Source organism: Protopterus annectens, chromosome 2.part0 (genome assembly GCF_019279795.1).
Source record: "Protopterus annectens isolate FY-2018-M chromosome 2.part0, PAN1.0, whole genome shotgun sequence".
Taxonomy (NCBI): domain Eukaryota; kingdom Metazoa; phylum Chordata; order Ceratodontiformes; family Protopteridae; genus Protopterus; species Protopterus annectens.
Genome location: NC_056728.1, coordinates 889057014 through 889069613, shown reverse-complemented (window position 1 = coordinate 889069613; position 12600 = coordinate 889057014). Strand labels below are relative to the sequence as shown.

The 12600-nt window shown below is 38.1% G+C and overlaps 1 protein-coding gene across 2 annotated transcripts in view; it reads left to right on the top strand.

Moving 5' to 3' along the window:
• Positions 1-12600, top strand: part of SLC4A4 (solute carrier family 4 member 4) — a 1959050-nt gene that overhangs the window by 1216574 nt on the left and 729876 nt on the right. For both annotated transcript variants that reach the window (XM_044061142.1, XM_044061141.1), the window contains one exon: positions 11740-11816. In XM_044061142.1, coding sequence (XP_043917077.1) covers positions 11740-11816 — 77 coding nt within the window. The remainder of the gene's footprint in view (positions 1-11739; positions 11817-12600) is intronic.

Genomic DNA, 12600 nt, shown 5'->3' with positions numbered 1-12600 from the left:
AGAGAAGGGTGTATGTATTGGGGGGTTGTAAAGTAAGTGGCATTCTGTTTTATTTCTTTACTCTGTGTTCTTGAGAAAAGAGAAGGGTGTAAGTATGGTGGGTTTATTAAGTAAGTGGCATTTTTTTCTATTTCTGTACTTTGTGTTCTTGAGAAAATAGAAGGGTGTATGTATTGGGGGTTATAAAGTAAGTGGCATTTTGTTTTGTTTCTGTAGTCTGTGTTCTTGAGAGAAGAGAAGGGTGTATTTATTGGGGCGTATTATAAAGTAATTGGCATTCTGTTTTATTTCTGTACTCTGTGTTCTTGAGAAAAGAGAAGGGTGTATGTATTGGCGGGTATAAAGTAAGTGGCATTCTGTTTTTTTTCTGTCTTCTGTGTTCTTGAGAAAAAAAAGTGTGTATGTATTGTGGGGGTTATAAAGTAAATGGCATTCAGTTTTATTTCTGTAATATGTGTTCTTGAGAAAAAATGAAGGGTGTATGTATTGGGGGGTTATAAAGTAAGTGTCATTCTGTTTTATTTCTGTACTCTTTGTTCTTGAGAAAAAAGAAGCGTGTATGTTTTTTTGGGGAGGTTACAAAGTAAGTGGCATTCTGTTTTCTTTCTGTAGTCTGTGTTCTTGAGAAAATAGAAGGGTATATTTATTGCGTGGCATAAAGTAAGTGCATTCAGTTTTATTACTGTACTCTGTGATCTTGAGAAAAGATAAGGATGTATGTATGGGGGGTTATAAATTAAGTGGCATTCTATTTTATTTCTGTGCTTTGTGTTCTTGAGAAAAGAGAAGGGTGTATGTATTGGGGGGTTATAAAGTAAGTGGCATTCTGTTTTATTTCTGTACTCTGTGTTCTTGAGAAAAAAGAAGGGTGTATGTATGGGGGGTTATAAAGTAAATGGCATTCTGTTTTATTTTTGTACTGTGTGTTTTTGAGAAAAGGGGTTATAAAGTAAGTGGCATTTTGTTTTATTTCTGTACTCTGTTTTTTTGGGAAAAGAAAAGGATATATGTATTGGGGGGTTATAAAGTAAGTGGCATTCTGTTTTATTTCTGTACTCTGTGTTCCTGAGAAAAGAGAAGGGTGTATGTGTTGGGAGTTATAAAGTAAGAGTCATTCTGTTTTATTTCTATACTCAGTGATCTTGAGAAAAGAAAAGGGTATATGTATTGGGGGGTAATAAAGTAAGTGGCATTCTGTGTTATTTATGTTCGTGATCTTGAGAAAAGAGAGCATTGGGAGGGTTATAACCTAAGTAGGATTCTGTTTTATTTCTGTACTCTATCTTCTTGAGAAAATTGAAGGGTATATGTATTGGGGGGATTATAAGTAAGTGGCATTCTGTTTTATTTCTGTACTCTGTGTTCTTGAGAAAAGAAAAGGGTGTATGTATTGGGGGGGTTATTAAGTAAGTGGCATTCTGTTTTATTTCTGTACTCTGTGTTCTTGAGAAAAGAGAAGGGTGTATGTATTCGGTGGGTTATAAACTAGGTGGCATTCTGTTTTATTTCTTTACTCTGTGTTCATGAGAAAAGAGAAGGGTGTATGTATGGGGGGGTTATAAAGTAAGTGGCATTCTGTTTTATTCCATTACTCTATGTTCTTCAGAAAAGAGAAGGTGGTATGTATTGGGGGGGGGGGATTATAAAGCAAGTGGCATTCTCTTCTATTTCTGGACTAAGTGTTCATGAGAAAATAGAACGGTGTATGTATTGGGGGGTTAAAAAGTAAGTGGCATTTTGCTTTATTTCTGTACTCTGTGATCTTGAGAAAAGAGATGGGTGTATGTGTGGGTGTATAAAGTGTGTGGCATTCTGTTTTATTCCATTACTCTGTGTTCTTGAGAAAAGAGAAGGGTGTAAGTATGGGTGGTTATAAAGTAAGTGGCATTCTGTTTTATTTCTGTACTCTGTGTTCTTGAGAAAATGGAAGGGTGTATGTATTGGGATTATAAAGTAACTGGCATTTTGTTTTATTTCTGTACTCTTGTGTTCTTGGGAAAAGAGAGGAGTGTATGTACTGGGGGGTTATAAAGTAAGTGGCATTCTGTTTTATTTCTGTACTCTGTGTTCTAGAGAAAAAAGAAGGGTGTATGTATCGGGGAGGTTATAAAGTAAGTTGCATTCTGTTTTATTTCTGTACTCTGTGTTCTTGAGGAAAAAGAAGCGTGTAAGTTTTTTTGGGGAGGTTCATAGGTTCATAGGTTGGTACTAGGCTATCAGCCCTAGGGCCTATATAAGCCTAGCCATAACAATTCCCTGGCTATTTCTTCCCACATTATTTACCTTCCTGGACCCCTGTCTAGCAGGGCGACTGACGTCATCAATGGGGTGAATTTCCTTTCTGCCATCCAATCATCAAGGTTCCTCTTGAAGAGGTCCAAAGAGGCACTCTGCTTGACATGTATGGGCAATCTATTCCAGAGTCTGGGGAGTCTCTGGGTCAGGAACCTATCCCTCCAGCATGTTTTGTTTATTGTGATGACAATGTTTAGATCCATGGAGCGTGTAGCTCTGAGGGATTGGGATTTCTTTAAGTGTAGCATGTCCAACAGCTCTGGGTTTGACATGGCCTTGTATGTTAAGCAGAGATCGCCTCTGAGTAGACGATATGCGACAGAGTATAGCTGGAGTTTTTTAAGGCGGTCAGCGTAGGGCATCTGCTTTAGGCCTGTGATTCTTTTAGTGAGGTATTTCTGAGGCCTTTCCAGTTGTTGCAGATGTCTTGAGAGGTACATACCAAATGGGGCGTTGTATTCTATAATGGGTCTAATGAGGGATGAGTACAGTGGGATAATGACCTCCTTTTTTCTGGATGAAAAGCCCTTCGTGATGAGGTATGCCACATAGAAGGATTTCCTGACTGTTGTGGCGATGTGGTTTTCGAAGGTGAGACCACTGTCCACCTGTGTCCCTAAGTCTGTTATCACACTTTCTGTGTTTAGTGTACTGCCACCTATATGGTAATTTATGGATACATGTTTTTTCCCAAAGGGGATAACAATACATTTCTTGGCATTGAGCTTGAGCCCATGGCTCTAGCACCAAGCATCTGTTTCTGTAAGGCCCTTTTGTAGAGTATCCACATCATTTGGGGATTCAATAATGGCTCCCAGTTTGCAGTCATCTGCAAACTTTGTTAGCCAGAGTCCCTTAGTGTTGACCTGTACTACAGAGAAGTAGATGCCAAACAAGAGCGGCCCCAGGACTGAACCCTGAGGTACTCCACTTGTCACTTGTTTGGAGCTGGATTTGGAGTCGGCTACTTTTACAGTGTGGGTTCTATCAGTAAGCCATTTAGCAACCCATTGGGTGACATAGGGATTAATGCCCAACTTAGTAAGTTTATCTATGATTCCAGAGTGGGGGATGGTGTCAAAGGCCTTCCCAAGGTCTAGATAGGCTGTGTGGACCACCTTACCCTTGTCCATGGCTCTGGAGACTGATTCAAAGAAGTCAATCAGGTTCAGGAGACAAGATCAGCCCTTCACAAACCCAAACTGGGTGGGGTCCAGTGTTTGAAGGTTGCCAATGTCTTTGTTTATAAGTTCCATGATAATACGCTCCATGGCCTTGCAGATAAGGCTTGTCAGACTGATGGGATGGTAGTTTCCGGGATCCAAGGTGGATCCCACCTTGTGGATTGGGATAACTGTAGCTCTGCACCACTCAGTGGGCACGAAACCTGAGGTGAGGCTATGATTAAACATGACACTTAGGTGAGGTGCCAGTTCATATTGTAGTTCATGTAGTACATAGCCCAGGATGTCATCTGGTCCCATGGATGCTGTATTCTTGGCTTTAGAGAGTGCGTTTTGTACCTGTGTGGCCGTTATTACTGGAATTTGGCAATCTTCCGGTATTGAGATGGGCCATTTAGGGGGTGAGAGGGGGATGAAGTTGGCACTGAATCGATCTGCCAAGATATTGGCAATATCCTTCGGATCAGTATATTTAATGCCATTCTGTTTTAGCTCAGAGCAGATCTGAGCATTGCCATTTAGATTCTTGACATAGTTATAGAATGCTTTGTGGTTGTCTTTGGAATCTTTGGCAATTTTATTTTCGTAACTAGCTTTGGAGGATTTTATGTGAGGCATCTCAGTTTCTTACTGAGGCTAGTAAGGGTGTTTTTTGCATCCTGGGATTTTCCTCTTTTCTGCAAAAGTTTCTTCCTTTTGTTGTAAAGTTTGTTTATGGCAGGGGACCACCAAATTGGCTTCCTTTTTTGGATGAGAGCATTTTGGTTCTATTTGGGATGGCACGATTCATGCATGAGTGGATGTGCTCGTACAGTGCCTTAGTGTAGGATTCAGCAGTTGAACTTTCAGTTCCCGTCTGCATGGGTGTCATGAAGTTTGTCACTTCTGACTTAAGTAGCATGAAGTTGGCTTTGGAGAAGTTTTTATGGTGGTTTCTTTACTGGGGGTGGGGGGGGATTTGGATGTTAAGGGTGATTAGCTTATGGACAGACCTGACTAACGAGGGGTGACCATAGGTATGGAGCATTGATTTCCCATGTTGGTAATGACCAGGTCTAGGATATTGGAGCCCCTGGTGGGACTATGGATTAGTTGATCCAGGGCGTTGGAATTTATGAATTCCAAGAACTGTTGCTAAAGGTGTTGGGACATGAGTAGTTTTCCCAGTTAATGGCAGGGTAGTTAAAATCACCCAGTATTAGGGTGTTTGGTTCTATCTTAATATTTTCCAGTATGTTTAGAAAGGTGTAGTGAGAATCTTGGGGTATGGTGAGGGATCTGTAGCAAGCTACAATTTGGATTGCAGTCTTACCTAGTGTTAGTTGCACTTGGAGAATTTCAGACACATTGTGTTGGCCAACTAGCCTGGTGGTGTGAATATCCTTGGTGAATATTGACACTCCTCCACCTTAGGGTTTCGGTCCTGGTTTGGTGGCAGAAAAGTGTGGTAAGAGTTGTAGCCTGGTATTGCAGGGGTGCTCTCTGGAGCCTTGAACCAGGTCTCAGTTACTGCACAGATATCAATGTTCTCCATTTTTAGGAGTGCCTCGAGAGAGTGCATTTTGAGGTTTAGACTTCTAGCATTGAGTAGCATTACTTTCAGATTTTGCATGCTTGTACCTGTTACGGTGGTGGTTATAAAGTAAGTGACATTCTGTTTTATTTCTGTAGTCTGTGTTCTTGAGAAAATAGAAGGGTGTATGTATTGCGGGGCATAAAGTAAGTGCATTCAATTTTATTACTGTACTCTGTTATCTTGCGAAAAGAGAAGGATGTATGTATGGGGGGGTTATAAATAAAGTGGCATTCTATTTTATTTCTGTACTTTGTGTTCTTGAGAAAAGAGAAGGGTGTATGTATGGGTGGTTATAAAGTAAGTGGCATTCTGTTTTATTTCTGTACTGTGTGTTTTTGAGAAAAGAAAAGGATATATGTATTGGGGGGTTATAAATTAAGTGGCATTCTGTTTTATTTCTGTACTCAGTGTCCTTGAGAAAAGAGAAGGGTGTATGTTTTGGGGGGTTATAGAGTAAGTGGAATTCTGTTTTATTTCTGTACTCTATGTTCTTGAGAATAGAGAAGGGTGTATGTATTGGGGGGTTATAAAGTATGTGTCATTCTGTTTTATTTCTGTACTCACTTCATGAGAAATGAGAAGGGTATATGTATTGGGGGGCATAAAGTAAGTACATTTTGTTTTATTTATGTACTCTGTGATCTTGAGAAAAGAGAAGGATGTATGTATCTGGAGGGTTATAAAGTAAGTGGCATTCTGTTTTATTTTTGTACTTTGTGTTCTTGAGAAAAGAGATGGGTTTATTTATTGGGGGGGTTATAAAGTAAGTGGCATTCTGTTTTATTTCTGTACTCTGTGTTCTTGAGAAAAGAAAAGGGTGTATGTATTGGGGGGTTATAAAGTAAGTGGCATTCTGTTTTATTTCCATACTCTGTGTTCTTGAGAAAAGAGAAGGGTGTATGTATTGGGTGTGTTATAAAGTAAGTGACACTCTCTTTTATTTCTGTACTCTGTGTTCTTTAGAAAATAGAAGGGTGCATGTATTGGGGGTTATAAAGTAAGTGGCATTTTGCTTTGTTTCTGTACTCTGTGTTCTTCAGAAAAGAGAAGGGTGTATGTATTGAGGGGGTTATAAAGTAAGTGGCATTCTGTTTTATTTCTGTACTCTGTGTTCTTGTGAAAAGAGAAGGGTGTATGTATTGGGGGGAGTATAAAGTAAGTGGCATTCTGTTTTTTTTTTTTCTGTCTTCTGTGTTCTTGAGGAAAAAGAAGTGTGCATGTATTGGGGGGTTATAAAGTAAATGACATTCTCTTTTGTTTATGTACTATGTGTTCTTGAGAAAAGTGAAGAGTGTATGTACTGGGGGGTTATAAAGTAAGTGGCATTCTGTTTTATTTCTGTACTCTGTGTTCTTGAGAAAAGAGAATGGTGTATGTATTGGGGGGTTATAAAGAAAGTGGCATTCTGTTTTATTTCTGTACTCTGTGTTCTGAAGAAAAGAGAAGGGTGTATATTTTGGGGGGGGTTATAAAGTAAGTGACTTTCTGTTTTATTTCTCTACTCTGTGTTCTTGAGAAAAGGGTGTATGTATTGGGGGATTATAAAGTAAGTGGCATTCAGTTTTATTTCTTTACTCTGTTCTTGAGAAAAGAGAAGGGTGTATTTATTGGGTGGGTTCTAAAATAAGTGGCATTCTGTTTTATTTCTGTACTCTGTGTTCTTGAGAGAAAAGAAGTGTGTATGCTTTTTGGGGGGAGTTATAAGGTAAGTGGCATTCTGTCTTATTTCTGTAGTCTGTGTTCTTGAGAAAAGAGAAGGGTATATGTATTGTGGGGTTTATAAAGTAAGTGCATTCTGTTTTATTTCTGTACTCTGTGTTCTTAAGAAAAGCGAAGGGTGTGTGTATTGGGTAGTTTATAAAGAAATTGACATTCTGTTTTATTTCTGTACTCTGTGTTCTTGAGAAAAGAGAAGGGTGTATGCATTGGGGGGGGGTTATAAAGTAAGTGGCATTATGTTTTATTTCTGTACTCTGTGTTCTTGAGAGAAGAGAATGGTGTATGTATTGGGGTGGGGGGTTATAAAAAAGTGGCATTCTGTTTTATTTCCGTACTCTGTGTTCTTGAGAAAAGAGAAGGGTGTATGTATTGGGGGCGTTTATAAAGTAAGTGGCATTCTGTTTTATTTCTGTACTCTGTGTCCTTGAGAAAAGAAAAGGGTGTATGCATTGGGGGGTTATAAGGTAAGCAACATTCTGTTTTATTTCTGTACTCTGTGTTCTGAAGAAAAGAGAAGGGTGTATATTTTGGGGGGGTTATAAAGTAAGTGACTTTCTGTTTTATTTCTCTACTCTGTGTTCTTGAGAAAAGGGTGTATGTATTGGGGGATTATAAAGTAAGTGGCATTCAGTTTTATTTCTTTACTCTGTTCTTGAGAAAAGAGAAGGGTGTATGTATTGGGGGCGTTTATAAAGTAAGTGGCATTCTGTTTTATTTCTGTACTCTGTGTTCTTGAGAAAAGAGAATGGTGTATGTATTGGGGGGTTATAAAGAAAGTGGCATTCTGTTTTATTTCTCTACTCTGTGTTCTTGAGAAAAGGGTGTATGTATTGGGGGATTATAAAGTAAGTGGCATTCAGTTTTATTTCTTTACTCTGTTCTTGAGGAAAAGAGAAGGGTGTATTTATTGGGTGGGTTCTAAAATAAGTGGCATTCTGTTTTATTTCTGTACTCTGTGTTCTTGAGAGAAAAGAAGTGTGTATGTTTTTTGGGGGGAGTCATAAGGTAAGTGGCATTCTGTCTTATTTCTGTAGTCTGTGTTCTTGAGAAAAGAGAAGGGTATATGTATTGTGGGGTTTATAAAGTAAGTGCATTCTGTTTTATTTCTGTAGTCTGTGTTCTTAAGAAAAGCGAAGGGTGTGTGTATTGGGTAGTTTATAAAGAAATTGACATTCTGTTTTATTTCTGTACTCTGTGTTCTTGAGAAAAGAGAAGGGTGTATGCATTGGGGGGGGGGTTATAAAGTAAGTGGCATTATGTTTTATTTCTGTACTCTGTGTTCTTGAGAAAAGAGAATGGTGTATGTATTGGGGTGGGGGGTTATAAAAAAGTGGCATTCTGTTTTATTTCCGTACTCTGTGTTCTTGAGAAAAGAGAAGGGTATATGTACTGGGGGGGGGGGGGTTATAAACTAAGTGGCATTCTGTTTTATTTCTGTACTCTGTGTTCTTGAGAAAAGAGAAGGGTGTATGTATTGGGGGCGTTTATAAAGTAAGTGGCATTCTGTTTTATTTCTGTACTCTGTGTTCTTGAGAAAAGAGAAGGGTGTATGTATTGGGGTGGTTTATAAAGTAAGTGGCATTCTGTTTTATGCCTGTACTCTGTGTTTTTGAGAAAAGAGAAGTGTGTATATTTTGTGGGGGTTATAAAGTAAATGGCATTCTGTTTTATTTTTGGAGTTACAGTAGGTTAATTCCCAGGGCAGTCTAGGTGAAGAGACAGCTTAGCCAGATGATGGGACTATTATCAAAATTGATGTTTGAAAATAAAAATAAATGTTTGGATTAGTTCATATTAAAAAGCCAATCTTTCAAGTCTGCCATTTCTGACATTTGCTGTACCCACAATGGTAACCCAGTAATCATTTTTATTGCCAAATCAAGATATGATCCCGTAATACTAACTATGTATATGTCAAATGCATCCTGCCACTGAGAATGAGCATTGTCTGCCCAGACCAAATTTACTTTTTGCCTTCTTGGATCTTGAATTCTCCGCAGATTCATTTTTATGAATATCTTGATGCCCTGCCTACAGATGCATCTTTATATGATAGTGTGTGTGTGTGTGTGTGTGTGTGTGTGTGTGTGTGTGTGTGTGTGTGTGTGTGTGTGTGTGTGTGTGTGTGTGTGTGTGTGTGTGTGTGTGTGTTGGAAAAAGAAGTTTGCCATTGTTTATGAAAATGGGAATACGCAGTAATGGTTAATTTGTAGATGCAGTAGAGAAGACGATATCAGATTTTCTGTCTGGAAATCTGCATAGTAGTACCATTGTGCATAACACAGGTCACCAGTCTTCTCATTCATGTTACAGGGGCTGTTTTCTCCAAACTATCTACTATAAACTAATGGGGGACACCTGCAGTGATGCAGCCAACTGCCAGTGCACTCTAGGAGAGGATAGATGGATTGCAGGAAAGAATATCGAGGTATAGGTGGAAGTATAAATTATACATCAGGACAATGGAATAAACAGCTTCTTAGGGTAAATTGTAAATGCATGGTATACTGTAGTCCCAACAGCTGCATGCTCTTCTAACTTGGGTTTTATCTGAAAATGGACCTGTAGCCTGCCAAGTTATCAGTCAACAAATGATTGAATAAATGTAATGAGTTTATCTTTAATGATTTGACAAGCCTAACAGTAAGAGAATACCATAAGAACCCCAGGTCACTGTAAAGAATCTAGTCAAACTGGTTAGGTTTACAATGTTCCGCTGTCTTCACATAATCTCTCTTTGTATATTTTTGACTGTTGTTAAGCAGCCCTCAAGCATTTTATTCTGTGTTTTATGTGAGTTGTTAGTTATTACTTGATTTCAGTGATGACTGATGTACTGAAGCCCTACTAACATCTGAACTGCTACCTCTGTATCTGCCTTATTATTCCGTAGAGCAAATGTAAAATAACGTAACTTATTTTAGCTGTGGAAGTGCAAACAATCTCTGTTTTAGCATAAATTACTAGGAATAACAATCACAGCCTACCTAAAGACAGTAAGGAGCAACAAGCGAATTATTTGAGATACGAACAGTGCATCATGTAACCGTTCCTAGGCAGTTCTGTCTGTACGGCTTATGGTGCTGTCATTCTGTGGGTTTAATGTCATTCTCAATATTTCACTTGGTGCCACTTAGCTGAGCTTTGTTAATGTAGAAAATATACTTTATTTTTATTCAAATTTGACTGGAATGTGTAGCTCTAGACACAGTAATTTTAAATAAATATATCCATCAAACTCCTGAACTCAGTAAACTTTTTATATATGTAATGACTAGCTGTAACAGCACAAAAGATGAAAGAAAATGAGATAAAATAATGAAATCTGCAGTCACTGCAGCCATTATTTTTTTCAGTTCTGATAATGTGGCCTCCTGCCTTATGGCCCTGAAACTGTTGTGCCAGGAGCAAAGACAGTATGCCCTCACATCTGCCAAAATACTCGGGTCTGGAAGTACATACTGGTAGTAGGAACTGATGTAAACAATAATTCTCTGAGTGCTCTAACCCACTGTTAAATTTTCAGATGGGCTGAAGGTATTTTTCAACAATGGCATCTTCTTAAGCAGCATAATATATTTAAGAGGACTAGCTGGCTTGTATGAAACATTTATCTATTAAGTCTTTAAATGTAAAATTTTTAGAAATAAATGTAATATACTATATCCTTCAACCATGAATGTACTTCATAAGAATCCTGTCCATTTTTCTAACTGCAGAACTTATTCAAGAACCTCCACAGCCAGCAGTTTATTCTGACCTCTTGCAAACTGTGCACTGGGTGATGAAGATGATGGAAGTATTTTAGTAATTTGTGAAATTTTACAGAAAGGAGAATATTAACGTGCCTTCCAGCACTGTCATGATTTATAAATTTCTAATGTCAGTTTAGAATAGTTGCAACTTTGAACTGTTGTTATTTCAGGAACAGCACATTTATTCTGTTCTTATGTCTGTAATTACACTGTGTGATTATTTACATAAAAATATTGTGTGCTAAGTATTTATTCCTTGCCTCCAACTTAGTGCTGTCTAGTGTATACAGCAAACATAAGTAGAATGTTCCACATTTTTGTCCCCCGATTTTGAAGATGTGTTTTGTGTATTTAATTATTAAGCCAAGTGTTATGATTCTAATTAAAATGTTGATGAATGTCTTGATAGATATACCAAGAAAAAAGTTTCATTAACAGTAACTACATGTTTAGATTATCTGTGACTGCATTAATAGTATAAAGCACTGGTACAAACAAAACTTGATGTTTTGGGTATGACAGACTGATCCTTCTGCTTATGACCTTGTTAGGAAGGTCAAAATATAAATCAGGAATTAGCGGTGTATGATAGAAAAAGTAATGATGAAGCTGAGAGATCGTTTCTTAGCAGGATGAAGGATTTCTTTCTGAGATTAAACCTTAGGCCTTGTTTACGGGCTTTCTTCAGGAAATAGTAAGAGAAGAACAGACTATTGACAGGAGGATGGTATTACCATTACTATCTCCAGAATGATGACAGCTGAGCCATTAAAAGCTACGGCAGGTGTGAGGACATGTATTTTGCTGACTGACTCTGTGGTGGAATACAACTATTACAAAGTTAGTCTTAATTTCATTCTGATTTTCTTGTTTAAATATCTGTCCAATTCTCTTAGTATGATGGCTTAGGTATAATGCTGAGCAAGTCTACCAGAACTAGGTGACTGGGGAACATTTATCACAAGGTCACTACCTTGGTTCTTTAATAAGAACTTAACTTTGGACTATGGTCTTCAGTATGTGAATATCTTTTCTTCTAGCCTTTCAGTCATGGATACTGTCTTACCATGTGGAAAGATACATGATTTTGATTCTTCTGTGCAGTATTACTCAAGTCTCCATGACGCCTATGTTGGTTTAGATGTACACATAGTAGTAAAGGTAGCCAGATGAATGCATGATTGTTAACTTTGCTCTTTTGATGTTATAGGTAGTCCAGCTCCAACCCACAGAAATCTAACTTCTTCTAGTCTAACTGACATCCCAGATAAACCTGAAAAGGACCAGGTGAGGCATTAGTTCCATGCATTTATATTTCCTTTAACTTTCATGTCATTATTATAACAAAGTAATATTTCTGTTGTACATGTGTTATTAAAAGAGAATGAACGGTTTGTGAAATAAAGCTGTGGAGACTGATAATGTATCTAAACAAGATAGCCAAGAAAACAAACTGGAATAATAAGAGACTAGCTAATTAAGGAATAATTTGCTTGTCTGTGTAGTTGTATAACAGCAATCCTGTGACGTGTGAATGCTCTGATTGTTACCCTGCCTTCATTTTTATCTGTGTTTCTATAACTAGGAATTCTTCGAATAATTTATTATGGTAACACACAGCAGTATATATAAAACATACACTGCACATCAGCAAGTCAGATGGCATCACAAATTCTCTGTTAGGGATCTGAACCTCTTCTGCAACATCAGCAGGATGGTTTGGTGGAACAGGTATAGATCACAGAGGATACCACTGACCTGGAACAGACCCCCTTCCATGTAAAACAATGCTCATCCCAGTCCATATTAAAGTGCAACTTGGATCTGCAGATGGGTAATAGAAAATTTACCCCAGGACTGATCACTGTACTACTGAACAACACAGGCAGCTCCGAAATGCTTTATCCCATGCATGAGTCCCTTCAAATTATCTATGGTATGATCCCAGTTGTTGTCATTAGGGGTGATGGGTCTATATTAAATCAGCGAATGCTTAAAAAGCGAATGCTGATTGATCGACCTTATGTAAGCGAAAGCTTACAATCTTGAACTGTCAGATCAGCGATTTTTT